General features: G+C 43.5%; 1 protein-coding gene across 2 annotated transcripts in view; it reads left to right on the top strand.

Annotated features, from left to right (window-relative positions):
* FAM120A (family with sequence similarity 120 member A) overlaps positions 1-27,610 on the top strand; it is a 439,339-nt gene that overhangs the window by 361,126 nt on the left and 50,603 nt on the right. For both annotated transcript variants that reach the window (XM_085624582.1, XM_085624581.1), the window contains one exon: positions 4,966-5,004. In XM_085624582.1, coding sequence (XP_085480708.1) covers positions 4,966-5,004 — 39 coding nt within the window. The remainder of the gene's footprint in view (positions 1-4,965; positions 5,005-27,610) is intronic.

Below are 27,610 nucleotides of genomic sequence, written 5' to 3'. Positions count from 1 at the left end.
TGAGGTTTCTGGCAATATGGGTGCGGGTCTCAAGTCTGAGGGTCACCAAGTGTTGTTACAGAGGTTGCTGTTGTCCAAGATCAGTACTTTCTGCCTTGTCTTTGTCCAGCTTCAGCCTTGTTTTTCTTCATCCAGTCAGCAACACTCGTCATGCATCTGTGGAAGCTGGTTCTCGTGGTGGTAGGGTCATTGGGGATGGAGAGGATGAGTCAGGTGTTATCTCTGTAGGATATTATATTGAAACCGTGAGATCTGACTATGTTGGCCAGTGATGTCATGTATGTGTTGAAGAGCGTAGGGCTGAGGGTGGTATGACAGAGGCACGCATGGCTAAATCACCCGTGCCTCTACCACGCTGCCTGAACCACGACTGTGTCTTAACCACGCATTTTCATTGTATGAGTGGTTAAGCTTCATCACTAGGCCCTTCCCCGCCCTAAGCCCTAAAATCCGAACCCCCACCTCGCCCCCCTCAGCCCTGGGGCATAAGTTTTCTCTGACCATAAAACTACCCCATTCCCTCCCCCTGCCCTCAGGCCTAAAACAATGTCTCTTACCATATACTACCACGACTCCTTCCCTAAGCGCTAAAGTTAGAACCCCCTACCTCGCCCCCACCCTGAAGCCTAAACTTATCCTGCCCTTAAAACTACCCTTTCCCCTCCCCCTGCCCTGAGGCCTAAAACCATGCCTCTTACCACTCCGCCCCATGCTGTCCCTGAAAACTACCCCAACCCCCCTCTCCTGCACTGAACCTTAAAACCTCCCCCACTCCCAAAAACTCCCCTCAAACCCAGCCCTTAAAACTAGCCACGCCCCCCTCCCCTGCACCTTAAAACCTCCCCCACTCCCAAAAACTGTCCCCAAACACAGCCCTTAAAACTACCCGCACCCTCCTCCCCTCTGCCCTAAAAACCTGTCCTTTTACAAAAGTACCCCAATCTCGCCCTGATCCTTAAAAGCGGCTACCCCTAAAACATACCCCCCAAACCCGGTCCCAGTCCCACTTACCTGTTCGGCATCCGGAGCTTCCTGTTCGGATGCTTCTCAGCCCATCCTGAACACTAGAGTACTATTTGCCTTTACCATGCATATGCGTGGTTTAGGCAGATGCGTTGTTCAGGCAAGCGTGGTTACGCTTGCGGTGTTTTGGAACACGTGGCTCGGCCTGCGTTGTTCCAGGCGTTCCCCAGGGCTGAGGGATGAGCCTTGGGAACAGTGCAGACGATATCCTTTGGTTCGGAGGTGGTAGGTGGGACCCATTGTGTCCTTCAGGTGAGGAAGGACGTGGTCCACCGAGTGCATCGCCATGGATGCCGATGTGATTGAATCTTTCAATGTTGTGAGATACGATGTGGAATTCTGCTGCGAGGTAAAGGAGAATCAGAGCTGCTGTTTCTCCTCAGTCAAGGAGTATTCGGATGTAGTCTGCGACTACGATCAGGGCGGGTTCAGTACTGTGATTGCTGCGGAATCCGGATTGTGAGGCATAAGTAGCTGGTTCTGCTCCAGTTGTCATGAGTTGCCCGTTGATAGTTTAGTACCTTGGCTGTCAATGGGAGCAAGGAGATTAGACAAACATTTTGAGCTCCCTGGGGTCGGCAAAGAGTTTTTTTGAGTAGTGGCCTGACATTGGCATGTTTCCAGGTATTAGAAAATGTTGCAGTGGTGATTGAGAATGTTGAGTAGGGTGGCGAGTTCCTGGCTGATCCTTTGGTCTCGTCACAGATGCGTCACTCCTGGGATGGGGTGGCCATATGGGAGAGTAGGAAATCCGAGGCCTCAGGCAGAATGCGGACTCCACATCAATCTATTGGTGCTCCTAGCAATCCGCCTGGCATTGAAAGCCTTTCTACCCTCCATCAAAGGCAGACTAGTGCAGTTCACGGTGAACTCCACCGCCATGTGGTACTGCAACAAGCATGGTGGTATGGGTTCATGCACCTTTTGTCAAGAGGCCCTGCACTTCTGGACATGGCTAGACATCAGGGCATATCCCTGGTGGTTAAATACCTGGCAGACTCTCTGAACACCAGGGTAGCCAAACTCAGTCGAGGATGCACAGCGGATCACGAATGACATGCCCATCCGGAGGTGGTGCAAGGTATCTTTCAGCAGTTGAGAGACCCTTGCTTAGATCGGCTTGCCACCACCTAGAATGCGCAGTGTCAGTGGTTTTGCACGCTGGAGTTTCCAAGGTGGCTTTTGCTTGGAGATGCTTCGCTTCTCGAGTGGAGCTCAGGCCTCCTGTATGACTTTTCACCCATACCGCTCCTGCCCGGAGTTCTCCAATAAGATGAGGAACGACCAGGCCCAAGTCATCCGTGTGGCTCCAGACTGGGTTCGGAGAGTTAGGTATCCCGAGCTGTTGAGCATGGCCATCGGCCTCCTATCAGGTTGCCCCTTCAGGAGTATCTTCTGTAGCAGCAACGGGGGAGGTTCTCCACCTGAATCTGTCCACGTTCTGCCATTTATGCGTGGGGATTAAGCGACGACAGTTGACTGCTTTTGACCTTCCGCCCAAAGTCTCTAAAGTCATCTTACTAGCCAGGTGTCCCTCCACCAAGGTGGTGTATGCCTGCCGTTGAGGCATGTTTGTGGCATGGTGTTCAGAAAAACAGGTTTACCCCCTTCTTCTTCCCTTTCTCAGGTACCTCTGTTTATTCTTTCTCTGCTTTGGGCACACTAAAAGGCTATCTTTCTGCCAGCTCGCCATTTCTACGTTGCCAGATTAGCCGTCCCTATTCAAATACCCTATTGTATATAGATTTTTTGAAAGGTCTCTAACACGTTGTTCCTTCACCCTTTGTCATGGCTCAGTGGACCTAAATTTAGTACTCCCTTTTCTTGTGTGCGCTCTCTTTGAGCCGCTACACAACTGTCCTATCAGGCTCCTTACAATCAAAAAAGCTTTTCTAGTCACCATAACATCTGGCTGGAGGGCCAGTGAGCTCCAGGCTTTATCATAAAAGCCTTCTGTACCTCAACATGTTCCCGAACATGACGGCCCTTCGCACAATAGCTTTCTTCCTTCCTAACGTGCTCACCCCCTTTCATTTAGGCCAATCCAACACCCTGCCAATCTTTTTTGCTCCGCGGCATCCCTCTAAGGAAGAGGAGCGCCTCCACCGACTGGACACAAAAAGAACTGCTCTGCACAAGAGTTTTGGGTGGACGGCCACCTGCGTGTGGTATTTTAGAGCCAAGAAAGGGAAGGCTGTGCAGAAACAGACCATCTCCCTATGGATTGTGCTCTGTATTAAAATTTGCTGCTCATTGGCCAAGAAGGAAACCCTATAGGGTTGCATGCTCATTCCTCCAGATCAAAGGCTGCGACTAGTGCTTTAGCAAGCGGAGTCCCGGTCCTGGATATCTTCCAGGCAGCAACGTAGGCCTCTCTGCATACATTCACGAAGCACTACTGCCTGAACAGTCCAGTCCGTCGGGGCGGGCACTTAGCCCGTTCAGTTCTGCAGGACGTTTTGGCGTGAAATTGTTTTGCAGACTCTCCTCCGGGAAGGTATTGGTTGGTATCGCTTCTAAGGTAAGACCTCTGTGGCTTGAAGTCTCTATTTGATGAACAAGTTACTTGCCTTCAGTAGCTCCTTAGTTACTCTATCTAGCTGCAGATTCCCTACCGACTCACCCATCCTCCCCACTGTGCAAAATTATTTCTAGGGGCAGGGCTGTTCCTCTTTCAGGGCCCTAGTTTTACACACCTGTGGTTGGTATTCCTCATAGCTCCACCCTCATGGTGTCAAACGTTGTGGAAAGAAAGTGACTTCAGTGCAATGGGGTGGCTCCTAACTAACAATGTCACCTACTGGCGCACAGGGGTATTGCTCACAACAAATTTCCGGATTCAGTCTGACCCCTGGGAATAATTCTACGGTAAGGAATCTGCGCCTAGATAGTCTTTACCAGATAAGATGTTGCCCGAGGTAAGTAACTTGTTCATAATGCTCAGAGAAAGTACATTTCTTCATATCACTTGTGGTATGATGTTATTGGCTGTCCCTTCAACCTTCTATTGCTTTCCAAGTATGTGCTTGTTACGAGAGGAGCTGGACTTACGATGGGTACAGATCACAGGTGCCTTATACAAACTGACCCAGAATTAGTCATGACCTAGGATGGTGAACCCTAAAGTGCAATACTTTCTTTTATTTCTGTTCAGCAAAGTGAACACGGATGCATGTAAGCGCCCAAGGTAGATTGTCTCCAAAGACATCCACAAACTATATCTATGTTGAGAAGCTCAGAACTATCTGATGAGGCCTGCAGACCCTCATGTTCAAACTCAAGGGAGCGGGTGTTCTCACTAGAACAGACAGTGTGAGTGTCTTGTTTTTTGTAAAACAAAGTAGGGAACGAGATCACAAGCACTGTCAACAAAGAGCCCATTGATCTGCAAGCCCATTTGTCATTGAAAGAGGACCAACGCCCGGTGTCCACGGTGAATGGAAGGAGTTGAACGATACCAGGGTATCATGAATCCGAACTCAATGTAAACATTTTGGGAAAAGTTGTTCAGAGCCTCAGGAAATGCCTAGCTGGATCTCTTGAGGACTCATGCCTACAAATGGCCAATTCTGTGCAAGCACAACTCATTAGAAATGGTTGTGTGAATGCAATTTCAATAACGTGGTCTGGGACTGGTGCAAAGGTTTTTAAACTGGATTTGGCCCTTAGTGATGTAAAGTGGTACTAGTTAAAAAAAAAAAGAAAATACTCAGTTTTCCTTTTTAAAGAACAATGTAAAGCAACTAAGATTTAAGAGTTACCAGGTAAGTAACTTTTACATCTAATCCGTAGTAACCAAGTTAATAAAATGTGCCTTTATCTCTTTCCTGTATGTCTGTAGAAGCAAAGGATTCTTAGCAGCTCAGAGTTTGTATTGTCGGTATTTAGTTGTGTTTTTTACCCTGAGACGCAACCATATTAATGCTTTCTTTTTTCTTTCAGAATCCAGAGGATTCTATGGAAGGGAATTTTCCTTGTCCGGTAAAATACCCACATCCCTTGTACCTCTCTTCTTCCTGTATTCTACCAGATTCCTTCTATAGGTCTGGCCTGTGTTCTACCAGATACCTTCTATAGGTCTGGCAGTATACACCAAGCAATATAGCTCATAGGGGATAGCATTCCTAGGTAGTTATGGACCAGAGTGGATTAGAGTCCCTGAAGCAATAGTGAGGCCACCACTCTACTGTAGTCAATAACTTCTAAGGTTTGCGCACCCCCTTGGGCAATATTATAATTGTAAATCAGACACATAAAACATGGCTTAATGTCAAAAGTTGTAAGGTTGTTGTGTTTATTCATCGTAATATATACATGAAACGTTAAGTAAATATCACCTGTTGGTTTGATTGGGTAGTTGGGTACCCCTATGTTTTTCCTACTGAAGCAACAGGAGCTTTCTTTAGAAATGCTTGTACTGAATGAGTATATTTGATGATCATCAGAGAGTAATCCAGAAGAATGATACCCCATTTTTAAACACAGCATTACTAGTTTATTGATTGATGCACAATAATTATAGTAATTGTGGTGAATTGTAATTTATTTCACCATGTGGAAAATGTTGATTGATCGCTCCAGAGATATGTTTCAACATAGTGTCCCAGAAAACAAGAAATTAGGTGTTACTTTAGGTAAATCCCTCTCTCGTTAAGTGTCACCTGCTGAGTGAACGTGCTTCAATCAGCAGGTCTTGCCAGTTCCTTCTCCTGTATCTTCACCACAGATTTCAACTGAACAACTATAGAGCTAACATTCCACATTTATAACAGAAGTGAAGCACCTCTGAACTATATATTGGTGAAATAGGAGCTGTTGAAATAAAGCATTTCATCGGATGCAGGCTACTTAGTGTTAATGGATACAATGTTGTGATTTAATTGTGCAGTTTGTTAATGCAGCCTTTAATCCATAAGAGATGTGAGAGAAGGATACGATGTTTATTTTTAACACAATATAGTTTCACGGGCTAAAACTAGTTAGTGACCGAGAGCCCTACCTCCTTTCAGCACTCGCTTTTCACATCAGTGTCCTCTAGCTAACAAACCCTTTCTGTCTCTAAATATATTCTGTGTTAAAATCTGGAAATAGCAAACGTTGGTAGACAAATGGGCTTTTACTCTACCACTGAAATTCAAAGAAGTTGATTTTTTTGAAGGGTGGGTAGAACCGCAAAATTCTTTGGAATCACCTTTCTTGAGTGTACATATATAAAATATTTTTAATAGCTGAGTTTTCATTGTTATAATCGGTAGAAGCTAAAAAACCACGTCTGTTCCATTTGATACTTTCTTGGCACGTTAGGCAGTCGATGGCATAAACACATACAGATGGAGTCGTCAGCAAGGGAACAGCAGAAAATAAATTCCAGTAGCTTTAGCAGAATACATCTAATCCTAATTTCTAATATGGCGATGTGGTCACCATTTTAGTCTGAACACCGAAACACAATCCCTGTTCCTGCTGCAACTAATGTGCTGACGGGCAATAGTGCTAATTACGTTCACTGAATTAATGTTTAATTCTAATCGGAGAATGCGATAAGCACCCTTCACTCAGTGTAGTCACTTCTACCTGACTTTGGCTGCGTACAAGCGCCAGAATAATTTCTGTGCACTATCAATCAGCTGTAAGGAAATGTAATTGAGAAATTCTCTCTTTTTTAACTTATGACAGCATATTTATACAATGTTACTGATTACATTCAAAGTTAATTAAGTTTTTAATTTGGCAAAAATAATGAAGCAAAAACTTTATTACACATATGCGATGAGGGAAATATAGACATAACATTGGAGGTTTGTATTCCAGCTCCAGTTTTTATTAAAGCTGGTCTAATATTGTTTTCGTCTTCACCATATAGTGTTACATACATACATAAATGCATGCCTCCATAAATGATCACACTTTTTTCTAGTAAAACAGTAAAGCCATGTCCGGTTTGAAAATGTGAAAGGTACTTAAATATTGGTTTATATACTACAATTTTCTCAATTAATAGCACATTTAGACCACTAAATGTAAATTTTATTTAATCTATTAAGAGCACTACCTCTTATAGTGTGTGGTTATCTCTCGAATGAGACTGCCATTTAAAGACTTTGAACACTAATGGATTGCAGTTTCAATGCATCTTTTGCGCACTAGAATATCTCCATATCTACAAGTCAACCCCATGGAAAGAGTAAGCATGTTTATGGGGTCCACGTTAGTTCTAGAACTTGTAGCATCAGAAGAGAAATGTTTTTATCTGCGTATTCAGCCTACTGCAGTGTAGAGGGAAGGATTCTAAATCAGTCTCGTCCAGCACCATGCCTCCCAGTGTCTGCACATTCTTGAGCTCGCTTAGCACTCGGGTTATTTATTTGAACTCTGTGATCTTCTTAGGCATCTGTTATAGAAATTTGGCATAGTACTGTGTAGGTTGGTCTTGTTATGAAATAGAACCAGTTACAATGCAGCATTTTGATTTTGTGCAGATGTCTGATTTATTTATTCATTTATAGAGCGCATGGTTATACTTATCGGTGTGTCCCCGCGCTGAGACATCCAGGAGAGTAGATCAAATGAAGACCGAACAATCGCTCAGAGGTTTTTATTCAGAAATAGCCATGTCTTCAGTTGACTGCGAAAAATGTGTTCGCTGGGTTCAATTCTCATGGTCATAGGTAGCGTATTCCATAATTTTGCTGCCAGGTACCTAAAGGAGCGAGCTCCCATTCTGGCTCTGAAAATTCTCGGGGTAGTCAGTAAGGCCATATCCCTAGATCGTAGATCCCAGCCTGGGGTGTATCTTGACACCAGTGACTGGAGGTAAAGGGGGCTTTTACCTGTCAGAATGCGATGTACATAACACATAGCCTTGAACAGAATTATCTTTCTTATGGGTAGCCAGTGTAGGGTATCCAAAGCTTTTTTAGTATTTGTTCTCCTAGGGAGGCTGAGGACTAGGCGTGCGGCCGCATTTTGTATTCTCTGTAGTTTTATGAGTCCTCTCTTGGAGGCCCCCAGATACAATACATTCCCATAGTCTAATTGTGATGTAATTATAGCATGGACTACGGTTCTCCTGGCTTTTACAGGGAGCAGGTCAATGACTTTCCTCAGGGTTTTCATTGCTCCATAACATTTTCCAGCAACTTTCCGTATCTGGCTGTCGAACGATAATTTGGAGTCGACCCAGATACCTAGATTCTTCACTTCTTCTTTAGGGAGAGGGGCCTGTCCTAATGTATCTGGCCACCAAGCCGAGGACCAGATGTTAGGTGTTTTACCGACTACCAGTACCTCTATTTTGTTTCCATTCAATTTGAGGCAATGGTCAGTCATCCAGACTGCCACTTCTTCCAGGTATTCAGAAAAACGAATAGCAGCCTGATCTCTATTTTGAGATAGTAGCACAATTAGTTGTGTATCGTCAGCGTAGGATACAATCGATACCTCATGCTTTTGTACACATTCAGCCAGCGGTCCCACATAAATGCTAAACAGGGTTGGGCTTAGAGTAGAGCCCTGAGGGACTCCCTGTCTTAAAGGATGGCTGTCAGATTTGTGTGCGAGTTGTGCTACTTGAAAGCTCCGTTGGGCTAAGAAGGAGGTCAGCCACTGAAGGGCGCATCTCCGTATGCCACAAGCCTCTAATCTTTGTAGTAATAGGGGATGTGAGACAGTGTCAAAAGCTGCGCTCAGGTCCAGCAGGATGAGCGCAGCTGTATTCCCCTCATCCGCAAATTTTCTTAGGGCCTCGGTAGCCATCGGCAAGGCAGACTCTGGAGTGTGCCTTTCTAAAACCTGACTGCGAGGGATGAAGGATTGCGTTAGCATCAATGTGATCCACTAATTGTTTGTTTACGATTTGTTCTGCTATCTTTGCAGTCAGCGGTAATAGTGAAATGGGACGCAAGTTCTCCAATACGGAGAAGTCCAGAGAGGGTTTCTTCCTCAGAGGTTTGACAATGGCCCGTTTCCAACTTAAAGGAACTATCCCAGTCTTAAAAGAACAGTGGATAAGTTCAGATATATATGGTAGGATCATATTGATTCCCATCATTATTTTATCAGGCCTTGCTGGGTCACGGGGGGATCCCGATTTTATTCCCTTAATCGTGACTATCAGTTCCTCCCTATCCTGTATTGTGAATTCATTTAGTGTCGTCCCCATAAACTCATCCTGGCTGCAAAGGTGCTGATTACATCCCATTTGGGCCTCAGTCGGGAAGGACTCGTATATCTTAGTGACTTTATCAGCGAAGAAACCTGCTATTTTATTGCAGATCTCTTTGGAGGAGGTTATAACTTCTTCCTCCTCCTTGTTTTTGAGGGATTTTAATATAGAGAATAATTCCTTATGGGAGTTTTCTGCACTATCAATTTTGTCCGTGTAGAAATCACGTCTAGTTTTCTTTATTAGTGCGTGGTAAGCTTTTAAATCCTTATTGTATTTATCTTTGGACACAGTACAATAGGTTTTCCTCCAAGCTCGTTCTGCTTTTTTACATCCTTTTTTAGCCGTGCGTAGTTCCTCGTTGAACTAAGGTGCCGTTGCTTTTATTCTCTGAGGGGTTCTAGTGCTCCAAGGAGCAGCTTTGTCTAAAGCCCCTGAAATCCAGGTCTCAAACTGCTCATTCGCTAGATCCATGTTATTGTCTAGTGTAGGCATCGTCTCCTTCAATGCGTGTTCAAAGGATGAGGAGTCAAAGTTTTTCCAATTTCTAGTAATAATTGCCTCCTTAGCGGGTAGCGCTCTCATTCTGTTGGCACTGTAAACGGGACCACGAAATGAGCTGACCATGGCACCAGCCAGGGTGATCCTATTTCAATCTCCTTCGAGTTGGTAAAGATAGGATCTAGTATGTGGCCTCCTTGGTGAGTATGAGATTTTACTTTCTGAATTAGGTTCAGAGTCAGCATATCTTTGCAGATATCTTTTATTTCTTTATTGTCCATATCGTCAAAATGTAAATTTAGGTCTCCCAGGACCAGCAACTTGTTATGCCTCAGCGCTGGGTGTACTATCTTTTCCTCCAGAATGGCCACAAACTGATTTGACTGGCCCGGGGGGCGATATATAAGGAACCCCGTCAAGGTATTCCCTATTTCAGTGGACAGGGTGAAAAAGAGAGCCTCACATTTTTCTAAACCTGCTGGTTTGATTTCACAAGATATGTTCTCTCTATAAATGATGGCGATCCCTCCTCCTCTTTGTCCCTCTCTATCCTGTCTAACTATCCGATATTGCTTGGGGACAGCATCTTTAATGTCTGGCATTGCATGTTCATTGAGCCATGTCTCAGTTAGGAATAGGACATCAATGCGTTTATCTGTAATGAGATCACCTATCTCATATCTGTGTTTGGTTAGCGACCTGCAGTTTAAGAGAGCCAGTTGAGTTGTAGCTTCTATATGTGAAGGCACTCTATGTAGCAGTCTCTTATTACAGTGTACGCATACGGGCTCCATATTTTCCACATTAGTTGTATGCCTACAGACAGTGTTAGCCATTGTTCGTAGAGCCAGTAGTGCGTTTTTGGAGTATTGTACCCTTGTTATAGGTGTCGTTGTTTCAGGGTTTATGGCCCTAGGTCCCGTACGGGCGCAGACGGGCTTGCCTTGGGCTCGCCTGTCGCGAACACATTGGTAACTTGAAGGCAGTCCGGCGGAAGCCCCGCCTCTGCCGCCTAGCCCAGAAGTAATGTGTCCTATCACGTTCTGCCACGCCCTCCACCACAAACGGCACACAGCCAGGATGGACCGGGGCGGGCAATAGAACGGTAAGCTTGCAATCTCACATAAACACTTTACATGTGCAAATTACGCAGGGGCTTTTTAAAAGGAACACAATTTTAAAATACGATTAAAAGTACTTTTCTTTCTGCTTGAAAACTTAATTAAAAGCACGTCTGAAAATATACAACACAGTTCGCTGATATGCTCGCGCTCTCCAAGTCTCACCTAGAGTGTCTCAATTTGGTTTAGCATTCATGCTCGCTTTGTAGACCATTAACACAAAGAAATGATTCTCTCTTACTTTCCATGATGGTTAATAGTGTGCCTAAATGTCCTAATGTGCTTCAAAAAAGACCATGACAATGCTCTCCGCTTAATTTTTGGAGTTGGAATGGGACTCGGCAACAAGCCTCATAAAATAGTTTCATTTCCTCCACGAGACGTTATTAATCCGCATTATGGGATGAGGGTGTACATCATCATGGTTAAAAAATGACGTAGAGTTCCACTGCCTTTTTACTTCAATACTTGCACAGTAGGCATTATTCTCAACTGCTTGTTTCTGTGACCTTGTGACCCAAATGAGTTGAAAGTATTAAAAAAAAAAAAAAAAGTCATTTTTGTGGCTGACTCTTAGCATAGTTAGCAATGGAAAAAAAACGAATTTGTTTTCTTTCCTTTTTTTTTTTTTTTTTAAATATTTTTATTGATAAATTTTTTCCCCACATTTTATTTCCCCCCCCCCCTCCCTCCCCCATTACATGGACAAGGCACAATAAGTTTCATAAGGCAGCCACATACTCAACTACATATTCAAAAGAAAAATGGAAAGTGAAATATTACAATATACATACTACATACAGATCCTATCATAATATATACGGATACAAATAATATATGTTAACATTCCATAATACATACATTCCTCAAAATACCTTATTCAGTTCCAGCCTTCCATTGAATAAATACCTTATTCAGTTCCAGCCTTCCATTGAATCAAAGGACCCCAGATTTGTATACCCAGCTTTTTACCCTTTCTCCCTTTCCTAGAGTAAATAGCTGTTTCCAATTTTTGTATTGACAAAGTTTTTCCTAGCCATTGATGATACGTAGGAGGATTTGGATCTAACCAAGTTGAGGCCACAAGCAGTCTAAAAATCGACATTGCTACAAACAGAAAATATTTACAATTAATTTGTCCGTTGGGGGATATTCCCAACAAAATAGTTGCTGAGTCCAACTCTATTGTTGTGTCTAAGGCATTCCGGAAAAAATTCCCGATATCTTGTTTTATCTTATCTAAGTGTGGACAAGTAGAGAAAATATGTAACAAATTGGCCTCCATACTGCCACATCTAAAACACGAGATGCCCGACACAGCCCCCCATTGAGCAATTTTCCATGGCGTATAATACAGGTGATACAGACTCTTGTAGTGCTGGGCCTGAAGAGACGCTGAGCATAGTAATTTACATCCCATCTCAAGTGATTCAGAGAAAATATCTCTTTCTCTAGCTATATCTAAATCTGAGGACCATTTAATTATCCATTTGTCAAGATCATCCTTTTTTAACTTTGTCATTTCTAAATAAAATCTTTTTATAGTACAGTCATTACCTTTTTGTATGAGATCCATCATTATACTCATCCCAAAGCCTAGAGCTCCCCCTTTTTTATTTAATATACAACTCCTTATTTGAAGGTATTTAAAGAAATGATTTGTGTTTAACATATACTTGTTTTTCAAATCTATAAATTGTAAGATGCCATTATCATCCCACATATCACCAATCATTCTTATACCTTGACTCTCCCATTCCTCATATACCATTCCTGAGAACACAGCCCTAGGTAATGAGGGATTATTTTTGAGTCTAGTATATACACTATATTTCCCTATTCCAACTTTTTTGGAAAATCCTTTCCATATGCTGTAGGCCGCCATAATTATCTTGAAACGTGTTCTTTTAAAGTAACTTCCATCAGTAAATCTTAAAAAAATATTTTCAGCATTTGTTCCCAGAGCTAAACCATATATAGCCAGCGAGCCTGTCTTATCCCATCCATCCATCTCAGCCCCCCCAATTAATCCAGCCATTCCTTGTATTGCTGCAGCCCAATAATATACCTTTAGATCCGGCAGTGACCACCCCCCTCTCTCCCTGGGAAGGGACATATACCTCAATGCCCTCCGGGTTTTACCTCTAGCCCAAATAAAACGATTTACCATACTTTCGCAAATTTTAAACCACTTATTTTCAATTAGAAGAGGGATTGCCCTAAAAAGATACAACAGTTTGGGTAAGATCAGCATTTTAATAATATTAACTCGCCCAACTAATGATAAATGTAAGTTCTCATAACGATCCAAATCTTTTCTTGCCTTTTCGATTACTGGGGCAATATTATTATCCACCAAACTATCTAAATTAGACATAATATTAATTCCGAGGTATTTCCCTGCCGGCACTACTCTTCTATCTTCACAAGGTGTAAAAGAGTTTTTAATAATCTGGGTTTTAGACGCGTTCAATGAGTACCCTGAGACTTGTCCAAATCTTAAGGCCTCGGCCTCTACAAATGTAGTTGCTTCCGTTGGGCAAGGTGTTATCACCGCAACGTCGTCAGCATAGGCTAATATCTTGCATGGCCCAAGAACTGTATTGACTGGGGTGATCTCTGGTGCTAATTCTATCTTCCGTATTAAGGGATCCATATAGATGGCAAATAGCAAGGGAGAGAAAGGACATCCCTGGCGAGTTCCTCTCTTGATTTTAAATTGACCAGTTATACCCCCGTGTATCCTTAATGCTGCACCTGGATCCATATATAGAGTCTGAATTGCTTTCAAATAGCCTCCTCTAATCCCAACTCTAGCTAGGGTCTGCCACAAATACTGCCAGGAGACCCGATCAAATGCTTTTTCCGCATCCAAAAGCATAACTGCCATCGGGTCTCCTGCTACTTCCGCCACATCAAATAAAGTTATAACTTTTCTAATATGGTGAGTTGTCCCTCTACCAGGAATAAACCCATGTTGGTTATCACTAACCAGGTTACTTATAATTCTTGCAAATCTTGCAGCCAGTGCCTTTGAATAAATTTTGGTGTCATTATTCATCAATGTTATTGGGCGGTACGACCCTGGTTCATTCGGGGGCTTTTCTTTTTTTAAAATTAATACTATATCTGCCCCGCTCCAGGATTTGGGAATGGATACCCCACTTTGTGCAGCTTGAAACATTTGAGTTAAATTATTACCTAAACATCCCCAGAAAGTTTTATAAAACTCGATCGGTAGCTGATCAGGTCCAGCAGCCTTCCCCGAAGGTAGAGCAGTCATTGCTTCTTTAATCTCAGTTTCATCCAATACGGTCTCTAATTCCTCTGCATCTTCAGGGGATATAGTTTTTACCTCAATGTTCTGGAGATATTCATTTATTCTATCGATACTACTGGGATCTTTCTCATCATATAAAGATTGGTAAAACTTCCTAAAGACCTCCCGAATTTCTTCTGGATCTGAATGTAGTTGTCCCTTTTCATCCTTTATTTCCTTAATCGTCCCTGCCGCCGCTATCTGTCTGGTTCGTATAGCAAGGACTCGCCCTATTTTCTCACTGAACTCGTAACATCTCTCCCTTCTGATTGTATATTGCTTTGCGGCTCTATTAGCAAGTTCTTCCTCTGCCTCACTTTTCACCTTCAGTAATTCTATTACGAATTGTTCAGTCGGCTCTCCCCTTATTACACAGTTATTAAGTTGTTCTTCTGCCTCCAGTACTTTTCCCTCTTTCTCCTTATATCGCAGTCTTTCTGTTTTCCTCTTGAAGGCGCTATAACTGCACGTTTCACCGCGTGCTCCTGCCTTAAAGGCATCCCATACTATGCCAACTGCAGCAGTTCCTCTATTATATTCAAAGAATTCAGTAATCCATTTAGACATATGTTTTATATAGTCATCATCTAAAAGCAATCCCCTTTCGAATGTCCACTCCCTTCTTATTGTTGTTCCCCCACTCTGCTTTATCGTTAGGATTAGGGGATTGTGGTCACTAAGTATCCGAGGAAGTCTATCAATTTCCACTATACTAATTAAATCATTGGAAACCAGGAAGTAATCCAGCCTAACGCATATCTGATGCGGTGCTGAATAATATGTATAACCGAGTTGTTTCGATCTGATTGACCCCCAGACATCTCGCAATGTATTATTTTCTAAAAGATCAGTAAGGGCCTTGTAGACCTTTTTTTTCCTCCCCTTATACTGTCTCATTGAGCCTGATCCTAGACCCTCCGCTCTGTCAATATTTAAGTCTCCACCTATAATAACTCGAGGGGCCCAGTCTGCCAACTCAGAATCCAAAAATTGCAGAATTTCTGGATCGTCCTGTGTAGAACCATATGCTGCAACTAATGTTGTCCACACCCCCCCTAATAGTACCTCAGCCATCGCCCATCTCCCCCAATTATCTCTTAACTTTCTCCTTGTTACTACATTTTTATCCCTCGATAGAATCGCTACCCCTCTCTGTTTAACTCCTTGTTTAGAAGCAACTATTAATTGAAACCCCAGCTGATTAAGATATATCTCATGGGTACTCATTACATGTGTCTCCTGAAGAAACACAAAATCTACGTTCATTTGCCGTAGCCGTATTCCTATCTTCTGCCTTTTCGTTACATCATTTAGGCCGCATACATTCCATGTCACTAATCTAATAGACATTTTTCATTTTTTTTTTTTTTTCCCCAGCCAGTTCTCTTCAGACCCTATCTGCTTGCTTTTATTTAATGTTCTAGAAACGATATACAATACTAGGCCTAGCACACTGCATAAATAGACTTCCCTGTTAATTTCAATATTGTCTTCCACATCTTCAGTGTCACTACCCATATCATACAGTTGATACAAATTACTTTTGTCAAATCCTCTTAAGTGTCTTGTACCTTTGTGCCCTGTCCATTTCCCTGCCCATCCCCAACCCCACCCCAGACTGCCCACCCTCAGAGTCCCACCCCCCCTACAGGCAAATAGGTCCAGCGGACCTATGTCTGGCCGACTTTTGCCTCCTGGATGTCAAACCCGTGAACCCCCCTAACTTTCCCTTCATCTTACTGTGCTCAGTGTATGTCCAACAAATACCACCCCTATTCGTGCTTAACCTCTACCCCAATTCTTCTTATATTAATACCAATCTTTACTTATTGAAGCAGAAAAAGCTACAACTCAAGAAAACCATCCGATAAAAAGGAGTAAAACATCAAATAAATTTTTCATAGACCTTGAGCAAACAGTTTCCTCTATTATTTTAAATAAGTCCTCATATGTAGCTTTCGTCCCCAAAAATTACTTTACACAGTCTCTATTTTCCATATTATATTTATCTTCGTTTCTTTTGGGGAATATCCCTAAGAGCTACTGCATGATCATTATTCTCAACATTCTCCTTGTGCCTTGTTTTCCGTTGGTCTTGCAGAAAGTTAAGATATTCTTGTGCAAGTATCTCAGAGTAGAAAATTTTAAAGTTCCCATTTACTCCAATCTTCAAACGAGCGGGATACAGAAGGTAAGCCTCACAACCTATGTTTTGAAATGGGGTAATGAGCTGCCTCATCCTCCACCTTCTTTCCACAGTGGTGTGGCAAAAGTCAGGACGTGCAAAGAACTCTACGCCGTTGTATTTGCATTTAGCTTGGGGCTTTGCTTTGTTAATTATCTCTTCTCGCAGAAGAAAATTCCCCACGTATAGAAGTATTGCGCGAGGCTTACTCTGCGCTGCTTTCTGGATCAGAGGAAAACGATGCGCCCTTTGTATTTCATGGTCAAGATCCCATGTAGACAACTCTGGGAGGGCACCCTTTAATAAGTCAACAACATACCCCCGAACATCACTTCCTTCTTTCCCTTCCTGTATTCCAATCAGGCGAACATTGTTGCGTCTTTGTCTGTTCTCAAATTCCTCGAGTTTCCATAGCATGTCGGCCGTAGTCTTATCTTGTTCTTTTCTGTCATCCTTCACTTTGACCATATCATCTTCTAATTTCCCGGTTCTAGTCTCTACTTCAGAGACTCTCTCAGCCATCTCCTCATACAACCTGCTAACCTTACGCAAGGAGGATTGTATTTTCCTATTCGCCTGTTTAGCCCTGCGCTTTGCTTTTTGGCTCTCAATGCGAGCCTCACTCTGCATTTGTTTTAATGTTGTAAATAAGACTTCAAAATTAGACATACCACCATCTGCTCCACGGTCCGCAGAGTCCAGAGTTTCACCATTTACAAACTCATCTGCCGGTATTCCAGAATTCTCTGCCTTCTTATCCAAATTTAGTTTTTTTACTACTGTTTTCATATTGCCTCTGTGTTCCTTTGACAATCTCTGTTGTCTAGATTTCCCTTTTCGTTTGCTTGACTTCCTTTTTTTGCTCTTAGTTTTAATTTTTTCCACAGATCTGATACTGCCCTCAGGATTTGTCTTTGATCTAGAAGAGACGTCTTTTTGCAATGTTTTCTGAACTGAATCCTTATATTCTTTATCAATAGGCTCTATCTCACTACTGATAGGAGTTGAGGAGTTTTCAGAATCAGTCCCTGATACAGTCTCATTACTTCCCGTGTCAGTATTCACTGTTTCATCATCTGAACTCTCCGTCTCTGACTCAGTGTCTGTCGTTGATCCCAGACTTCCATTCATACTTTCCTCATCATCCGCCTCGTCATTACCAGTGAAAAAAACCTCATCACTGGGAGAGGCAGGAAGTGCATCAGGTAATTTGCGTGTGCTTGCATCCGTCTTATTAATTGAATCCAAGTTAATATCTTTATCAACCCTTAGCTCTGTTTCAATTAAGTTAGTTGCAGCCTCAGAATTACTTTTTTCCACAACAGTATCCTCCACCAGGCTTTGTTCTGCGCCTGGCCCTTTAACTCCAGATACCACTGGTGCCAAATGAATTGTGGCTTTCTCCTTTAAGAGCTTGGGTCCGCCCACTTCCACAGCAGTAGAAAAGTCTCCGCCTTCTGCTGCCTCTGTAACTTCAGTTAGAGGCTGTACCTCGAGCATGCAGGTACCATCCCCATCTGCTCCTACCTGTTCAAACGGTTCCCTCTCCACAGCAGGCTGCAACATCCTGCACAGGCTCACCAACGTGGGGACTCTCACTCCCTGTGGCAGATTCGACTGCAAAGTTGTTTGGTCAGTCGTTACTGGTGTTGCTGCGGGCAAAAAAGTCTCAACTATGGTCATCTGGCGGAGTGCAGTTTCCTTTCCAAGTACCTCCCCAGCGGTGAGTTTTGCTTCCTCTCTTCCCCTTACAATAGCTGACACTGGGACAGTCACATTCTTTTTTTTCCCTCCTTCCTCTTTTTCACGTATTTTCTTTAATTTATTTTCCTTTGCCGCTTCTCGCCTTTGCTGCGCTTTAGATCGTGCTTTCCCTCTTAAATTAAGCGCTGGGGCCCCGAGGTTATCCATATCCTCCTCCACCTCAGAGTCACGGCTCCAATCGTCTCGGTCACGATTCTTCCTTGAGTAAAGTGCAGGTTTTGTAGCCATAGATTTTGAAGCAACTTTCCAATAGCGACTTCCAGGTAGGGGCGAATGGGAAATCAAAGCTGAACAGTGTTTGTGCAGATATTTCTGCAGAGCCCACTTTTTCTCTTGTGGAAAGTCACATATCAAAAAAAGCAAGCCAGTGAGTTCTCTCAGCATCGCTTTTTATCAGTATCGAGTGCTCTTTTCTCCCAGTAAGAAAGGCAAATTTTCCACAGCAGATTAGATTAAATCAACTTAGCTTGGTAGTAGATCAGTGAATCTGCAAATCTGTAAGTCTGCAATCTAAGCATATGAGCACGTAGTACACCTCATCTTCCCAGTCAGGAGGGTTACAGGGTGCGACCATCCACTACGGCGTCTCGGCGGCCATCTTGCCCCGTCTCAGCCGAATTTGTTTTCTTTCCAGTGTTGAAAAGTTTTTTTATTTTTTATTTTAGTGTGCTATCATAAAAGAATAAGTAAAAATGCTGGCAGAGTCAGTGTGTCAAAGTATCATCAACACATAGATTTGAAAGCACGATCAGCAAGTGTGTGTGAAATTTAAAAGAATAGTACTAAGTTGTACTCAAATATTTACACACCAGTCTCTGGTCATAGAATGTCATACCTCTGTAAATGGAATTGCATTTTTGTTAACTAAAATAATTTATAATTGAAATATGCTGCAAACCAAAGTAAAGCGTTTGGGCATATTATTAGTGTACTCCACTTTTGTCCACTTACTAAGCCCATGGTTACTTCAGAATTTACCCAACCTCATTTTCTAGACAAAAAATATGTCCTATATCTGAACAGAACAATTTATTAAAAATTTTCATTACAGCCTAGGTCAACCATTTATTATCAATTTTAAGAAATATTTGCTAGCATATGGCAAACATTGCTGAAGTGCACCAAGCATTTGGATTAAATACGTGCTGTCATATCATTCTTTCTCAGAAGCACCTGGGCTGATTACCAATTTAAAAGCAATCATTTCAGAATAATCACCTTGGGGCTCCTCTTGTAGACATATAATGCAGTCCAATGTAAATATTTAGTAGGTTCGCGGTCCAGGAAATTAATGGTTAAAGTCTCATTCCACTTTTGGAGAACTCTAAAATTATAGGGCAGTGTACTCACTCCTTTGTGGAAAGTGAAATTGCGTTATTTTACAGGTGATTTCCTTAAGCGATTTTTCCCTAATGACTTACTTAGTGCTTTTGCACTGTTTTCTCACAAGTCCGGTTCGACAAGAGTTTGGTGATATGGCGACATGCTAAATCCAAGCTTTAAAAAGATAAATCAGTGTTGGGCCTCTCCAATGTTTATTTCGAAATTGTTTGCTGTTACTAAGAAAGGAATGCTAACACGCACACAAACCAACATTGCAACTTACTTCAAGAAATTAAGTCTGGCTGAAAAGGTTTCACACAGAGGAGTCCAGAAGGTTGTCAATAAGATTATTGTTGTCTCTCCAACGATAACCCTCCTATTTCTAGCCAAAGCTTCCACAAGTGATGCCCGAACATCCTTATTGGCTTCAAGAAGAGGTCACCTCCTTCCTGGCAAAAAGTATCTCCAAGCTCCGGGAGCCAAGAAACTTAGTCAAGGTACTTCCTGGTCCCTGACAAAGGATGTGGAACTTGACTCTTTCTTGATCTTAAGCACTTTTATAAGATGCCAAATATTTTGTATAATTTAATTTCACATTTATTTAATTTTGTATTATAAATACAAGTTATATAGCACAGCTTCAGGGACAACTGAGCACTATATTTATACATCTAAAGAATGGAATATGAATTGGTATAGTAATCCCATATGTGTCCTGAGTAGAGGCGTTCCAACCTTTGATGGCCAAACGGTATGTCTCCTGCCCCGTAGACCCTCAAACCAGACTGTTCAGATAGGATTTCTCAGTAAGTTGTTGCACCATTCTTGAAAGCTTTAAAAATAATAAAATGCAGAACCATCTCGGCATTTATTCCCACCCCCACTCAGTCAAACATATCGGCCATCTACCACATGAGGGTAAAACATACCACATGGCCCTCAGTGATGACGCTTGGGCTAGTTGAAAATTCTAGTGTCAAATAACCTTTATGGCCTGTTCCGAGGATTGCATGTAAAATATTGTATTGAAATCAAATTCTAAGGACATTTTCCTTCTTAAACAGGAGTAGTCATCCCCAGTTTCACATATAATTAACTTATGCATCTTAGTTTCTCAATCTTAAAAGATATGTCAGTCAATTGAGAGAGGTCTTTTGGTTGTATCCATGCATTTCTTGATAAATCAACAGGAGTGTTCATGCTAATAATATATGTTGCAAGCCCAGCACCTTCACTTATTCTCGTACAAGGTCAAAACTTTTAAGGCTCTAGAAACCATTGCAGTCTCTTCTGTCAATAGGGTGACATCAATCTGCCCTCTACTGCCACACTGAAATGTTTTTCCGTATGTTGTCAGGGAACAGATTTTCAAAAAAAGAAAGCATGAAACATTTTAAAAGTGAAGAAGCGATGATTTTTGTAGAGGACTACCCTACATGGATCTAGTAGATGTGTGAAATGTTTTGCATTTTTTAGTTTAAATCCAATTATTCCCTAAAAGATTTGAGTCTTTCAGACCCCGGCTTTGTTCACAGGATGTGAAATGAGACTACAGGGGAACCAGGCTAAGTGTATCTCCCAGAACAAATTCCACCGAGGGCATCGGATCTAGAAAGCATAAGAAGATCAATTCAAGTGATATATCAATTATGATCACAAATGAATAAGTAACATAAAAAGTGTTAATAGCCATGAAAGTGCATCAGTCTTGTCATTTATATAATTTATATATCAATAAAAAGTTCATAGACACCCAAAAAAGTAAGATTACTTTAATGAATGTGCTAAGTGATAAAAGTGAACATACAGTGATGGGTGTAGCCCAAAATGATTTTTATTGTTTTAAAAAACCCTGGCGGCGATAGACGGAATGCAACCGGCAAAATTGTAGAGTTTCAGAATAAATCAATAAATGAGTCCATGAAGTTCATAAGTTATACAATGTGCTTAAATCATTTTAAAATGTCTATTTCCGTGTCGTTATCAGGATGAAGTATGAACTGACCACTAGTAATTTTTATGCAGCTGCAAAAAATGAAAATACCAATTAGGCTGTGTAATAAATATGCTGCGAAAAACTTACATGAAAAATATGTACATTATTGGCCTGGTTAAAATAATAAAAACCCTAAAATAAATAAAATCCTAATCAAAGATTATTTCGAATAATTAGTGAAGGTGCATAAAACCCAATGAATTGGAAAAACACAAGAAAAAAAATCCAGTGAAGAAAAAAATTCAAGGAGGAGAAGGGTAAATGGTGTGCAGTGTGAGGGATCACCTGTCCATCCAAACAGGAGGCCATGAACAATGAGTTAGGTATTTGTCCCTGTGTAGAAACTGGACTAGCCATAAGAATGTTTAATAGTTAAAGTGATAAAAACTAACTATTAGGGTCCAGTAAGATTGGTGCTTGCAGACAGGAGGAGGCAGAAATGGGTTTGTGGTGTCGCAAGAGGCGTAGTTTCAAAAGTAGGTAAGGTTCTCAGGTGACTGCAACGGTGCAAGTACCAGAGAGGTCCTGCAGTGAATGAAGAGCAATATAGCTGCAGTTTAATGCCTGGAAATGCTATCAGTACTACGTTGGGCAGCTCAGTGCCAAAGCCGCCGTAATGAAACCAAACTAATCTGTTTTGTGTGCGTTGGTGATGAAGCCGGCTGGTTTGGATACTGGGATGCAGACTTGAAGTCTTAAATTAGGTCCTCACAGCATCCATGAAATCTAAACATTTAAGAGAATTGGGATGCTCCTCAAAAGGGCAAGTGGGGAAACGAGGGGCTCATGCATCCCTGTAAAAACAATCAAATAACATTTGCAATGCAATAGGTCTCGCTTTACAAGAGTTTGAGCTATTGGCAATGTAAATGACAATGTATTTTATGTATGTGTTGTTTTTAAAACCGATAAATAAAAGGCATTGTCGTTTACAATGCCATTAGCTTAAACACTTGCAAATGTGAGACCTATTACATTGCAACACCAGGCAGGACAAAGCTATTTGAGAAAATAGTGCTCGGAAGCTGTTATTAAAGCCTACTGAGTAACAGCACACGTAACGGAGGGTGTCGCCATGGGAGGTTACAAAATGAGATGAGGCAGTACTAAAGAGGGACTATTAAGCCTATTGACCAATGAACAGCCACAGTTTACAGTGGACAATGACACAAGCCAATAAAAAATGTGGGCGGAGCTTCAAGGCCCTACCTGAATACACCATGCCTCGCAGAGCAAGGAAGGTAGTGGGTGAAAAGCTGTATGAAGCGTAAGCAAAGTCGGTGCGCATGAACATTTAGCCTGTATCCAAGGAACAACCAACCCCCCCCCCCCCCCCCCCCCCCCACCCCCACACACACACAACAATTATCATCGGCAAGAAGAAACATGAAGGTGTATGCAAATGGTGAGTGATAAATGTGTTATTAGAATAACCTACTAAGCAGGTTCTAAGGACTCAATTTGAAAATTATATTACTTGCTCCCTTCCCTAAAACAATTCTTGTGGTTTACTTACGCATACAGTTGAAATCTTGGTGTACCTAGTCAGTTAGTTGTGTTCTATTGACACAAGGAGGTAGGTAGGCTGCAGTCCTTTTTTTATCACAGATTCGTGCACTAGCATAACTTCTAATTTTTTTAACTGTGCTTTGATCACCATGCTGTTTTGTGTTCCTAAACAAAACTGTCTTGCAGTACAAACAGTTGGGTTCCTCCAAATATTTGCTGTGAACACTTTTTAATGTGTACATATTTGTGTTATGGTACAAATACTTTTTGTACAGTGTTCATTACTACTCCAACATCTCACTGCGCACACGCCTGTGTACACTGGTTCCTTTACACAAAGTTGTAGTACTGCACACTGTTATGTATTTATGTAGCAAACACCCATCATCAGCCACTTTTATGTTGCATAGTTTTGTTACTGTGCATCAATGTTACTATATGCGCTGTAATGTGACATTCTACCCTAGTATAAAAAGTATAGCTGCAAAGAGGGACCATAGTTCTAAATAAAACTGTATGTTCGACGCATATGAGCTGCAGATTACACACTTTTGCATAGATCGCCATCTGGTGTTGGGCCCGGATGTTTGCAGTTTGTTTTTCCTTTTGGAAAGTCTTTGGAAGTCACGATGTCGGTGACTCCTCCCTTGGTTCGTATTGCGCATGGGCTTCGGCTCCATCCTCAGATTGTTTTTTTCCGCCATCGGGATCGGATGTAATACTTCGCGCTCCGGTTCCGAACATTCCAGTTCGACGATCGAAGCGAAATCCTCGCTCTCCGCGTTATTGTTTAGATACTGATCTCCTCAATTAACCTTCTTCTTCGACGCACCTTCGATTCCAGTCAGCGACGGCAGCCTTCGGGCCTATCCAGGCTCCGGTCTTGGCTGATGGAAAGAACTCCATTCAAGAAGTGCCCTCGATGTGGGTCCAAATTCCCCCACACCGATCTTCATGAGGTGTGCAACCTCTGCATCTCCCCTGAACACTAGGCTCGAGACTGTCCCGCCTGCAAGTCTTTTAGATCCAAAAAGACTATTCGAGATCGAAGGGCCAGACGAAAAATGGCGCACTCCTCCACCTTCGTTCCAGTCCGACATCTTCGGGGACGACGTCGAAGCCCCGGGACAACAGCACACCGAAGAGGACCTCATCAGTGCTTCTGAAGCTGACGACTCGGATGTGGAGGACATCACCCCGGCGCAGAGGGTCGTGAGTAAAATACCCTCTCCCACACCCGCGCCAACACCCAAACAGGCTTCGGTCACGCCGTCGCCTTCGGGCCTCGGCAAGACCAAAGACACTGCTTCGAACACCCCACCTTCGGGCCCGGTGGCGAAGTCAAGTAAGCCTTCCGGCGGCTCGGGCTCGAGCCAGCCTGCCAGCGGTGCCGAAAAACACACTTCGGCACCGCAGAAAAGATCGGCTTCTACCTCGACACCGAGCTCCACACCAAAGCCCTCGGTGTCGAAACCCAGCCTCTCGGTGCCAACCAAACATCATAAGGCCCTCAGCACCGACACTCCCGCGCCGAAGCCTGTCTCGGCACCGAACAAAAAATCGGAGGTTCCCAAAAAGCACGGCACAGACAAGCCTAAGAAGCCGTCTGCCCCGAAAACGTCGGTGCCGACCGAACAACCAGTGTCGCAAGAACTTTTTACACCGGATCCTTTGCAAAAGACACTTACCAAGGATCCAAAAACTGGACATTTGGCACTGTCTTCTAAAAAGAGACATTTGGACAAACCAGCTCCACCTCCACCTCCAAAGAGGAAGGACTGTGCTAGCTCCCCTTTCAGAGTGCCTTCCCCGCTTCCTCCACCTCCTCCACCCTCTCCACCTCCACCCCCTCCACCCCTGCCTCATCGCTCTCCGACCCAGTCTCCAAACCATGATGATCAGGGGGACCCATACTACGACCCAGCAGATGTGCCACAAGACCCCACCCCTACAGGATCCCCAAACCCCTGGGATGATTCTAATAATCCGGACATTCCAGATGTCCCACAAGATGACCTCTATCCATCCAGGCCATCGCCACCAGAAGACTCACTAGGTTTTCACCACCTACTTCAGAGGGCGGCACATTATCACGGAGTAGAGCTACACACTGACCAAGTAGAGGAAGATTTCCTCCTAGACACCTTTGATACTGCACATGGGTCTACTGCTATACTACCTATGCTCAAAGGGGTAATAAAACATGCGGCAGAGGTTTTTAAAGACCCAGTCAGGGCTAGGATTCTAAACCCACGCATAGAAAAAAAGTATAAAGCTGCCCCTACAGATCCTGCCTACATCAAAGGGCCAGCGCCACTGGATTCCCTAGTGGTATCCACCGCAAGAAAGAGATCAAATTCCCAGGCGTCAGGCGAAGCACCACCACCTGACAAAGAATCAAAGCTCCTGGACGCGTCAGGAAAACGCACTGCGTCGCAGGCGGCTAATATATGGCGTATCGCCAACACTCAAGCGCTGTTGGCCAGATACGACAGAGCGCATTATGATGAGTTAGAAAACATCATGCACCATCTCCCAGAAAAATATAAAAATAGGGCCAATGAATGAATCCAAGAGGATAAGACCATAACTAATACCTCTATACGCTGTGCCTTAGATGCAGCAGACACAGCTTCCAGGGCCATTAACACCAGTGTCCTACTCCGTCGACACGCTTGGCTGAGAGTGTCAGGCTTTAAACCCGAGGTACAAGTCTCCATATTAAACCATCCGTTCGATCAAGAACATTTATTCGGTCCAAAGATAGATGAGGCCCTCGAGAAGATGAAAAAAGACAGACACGGCGAAATCTATGGGAGCCCTACAGTCACACCCTCCTAGACGCTCCTTTCGCCGCTCTTCCTTTCGGGGCCCGGGCAGAGGCTACTCCTCAGATAGCGCGTCCACGTCCTACAAATCCCCTCCTCAGTCCACCTTCACAAAAGGTTATCAAAGAGGCGGCTATAGAGGCAATAACAATAAAGGCAGAGGCAAAACAAATACCGCCCGCTCTGCCACACCGCCTACCCAATGACTTTCCCCTGCTCCCCCCAGACCATCCCACTCCGGTCGGCAGCAGACTACAAAATTTCCTTCACGTCTGGGAGTCCATCACATCAGACACATCAGACAAGTGGGTGACCCAAATTATTCGTTCAGGGTACTGCCTGGAACTCACATCTACCCCCGCCCCCCCCCCCCCCAACATTCCACCCAGGCAACGCCCAATTTCACAAGAACATTCCACGTTACTAAAACAGGAGGTAATCTCCCTCCTACAAAAAGAGGCGATAGAACAAGTCCCCGCCAATCAGAAAAATTTAGGGGTCTACTCCCTATATTTTCTGATACCAAAAAGAGACGAGACTCTATGACCTATCTTAGATCTCCGGCCTCTAAACACATACATACATTCGGACCATTTTCACATGGTAACACTTCAGCAGGTACTTCCGCTCCTCTCCCAGAACGACTTTCTCACCACACTGGACTTGAAAGGCGCGTACTTTCACATTCCGTTACACCATGCCCACAGAAAGTACCTCAGATTCGTAGTGGACGGGCAACACTACCAGTTCGGGGTCACAACAGCACCACGGGTATTTACCAAGTGCCTAGCGGTAGTGGCGGCACACCTCAGAAGACAGCACATTCACGTCTTCCCGTATCTGGACGACTGGCTGATAAAAGCCGCGTCCTACAACCAATGTGTACACCACACCGCCACTACAATCCAGCTACTTCACCAACTAGGCTTCACGGTGAACCACCAAAAGTCCCAGCTAATACCATCCCACATAAAGCAATACCTCGGTGCCACCATAGACACCTCAAAAGCCATTGCCTACCCCAATCCAGCAATGATCGCAATCATTCAGGCTTTGCGTCAAAAATTCATACTTCAACACTCCCTCCCAGCAAGAGTGTTTATGCAACTGATAGGGATGATGGCCTCTTGCATTTTCATAGTGCCTCATGCAAGACTCCAGATGCGTCCACTCCAAGAGTGCTTAGCACGCCAATGGAACCAGGCCCAGGGGCAACTGACAGATCTGGTGTTGGTAGACGGTCGCACCCATCACTCTCTGCAGTGGTGGAACACCACAAATCTTTCCAGAGGTCGACCGTTCCTGGACCCGGTTCCACAAATTATCCTGACAACAGACGCATCGCTCTCCGGCTGGGGAGCTCATCTACTACATCTCACAGTGCAGGGCACATGGACGCCGCAACAAAAGTTACTCCACATCAATCATCTGGAGTTACTGGCAATCTTTCTAGCCCTAAAATCCTTTCACACACAGATTTTAAGCAAGGCAGTCCTTATCCGCACAGACAAAATGACCGCCATGTACTACATCCAAAAACAAGGCGGCACACACTCTCCACAGCTCTCTCAACTAGCACAGAGCATATGGAGATGGGCAATTCCACACAAAATCTTTCTCCTAGCCCAGCATGTCCCAGGAGTCCAGAACACCATGGCAGATCTGCTCAGCAGACAGACGCAGCAGATCCACGAGTGGGTACTTCACCCGCAGGTTCTTCACCCGTTCTTTCAGATGTGGGGGCATCCACAGATGGACCTATTCGCCACCCACGAAAACAAAAAATGCCCAAGCTTCGCCGCCAGATACCCACACCCATTGTCCAAAGGCAATGCGATATGGATGAACTGGTCAGGCAAATTTGCATACGCCTTTCC

The sequence above is a fragment of the Triturus cristatus genome, chromosome 9, assembly GCF_964204655.1.
Source record: "Triturus cristatus chromosome 9, aTriCri1.1, whole genome shotgun sequence".
Taxonomy (NCBI): domain Eukaryota; kingdom Metazoa; phylum Chordata; class Amphibia; order Caudata; family Salamandridae; genus Triturus; species Triturus cristatus.
This window is presented reverse-complemented; position numbering and strand designations above follow the sequence as displayed.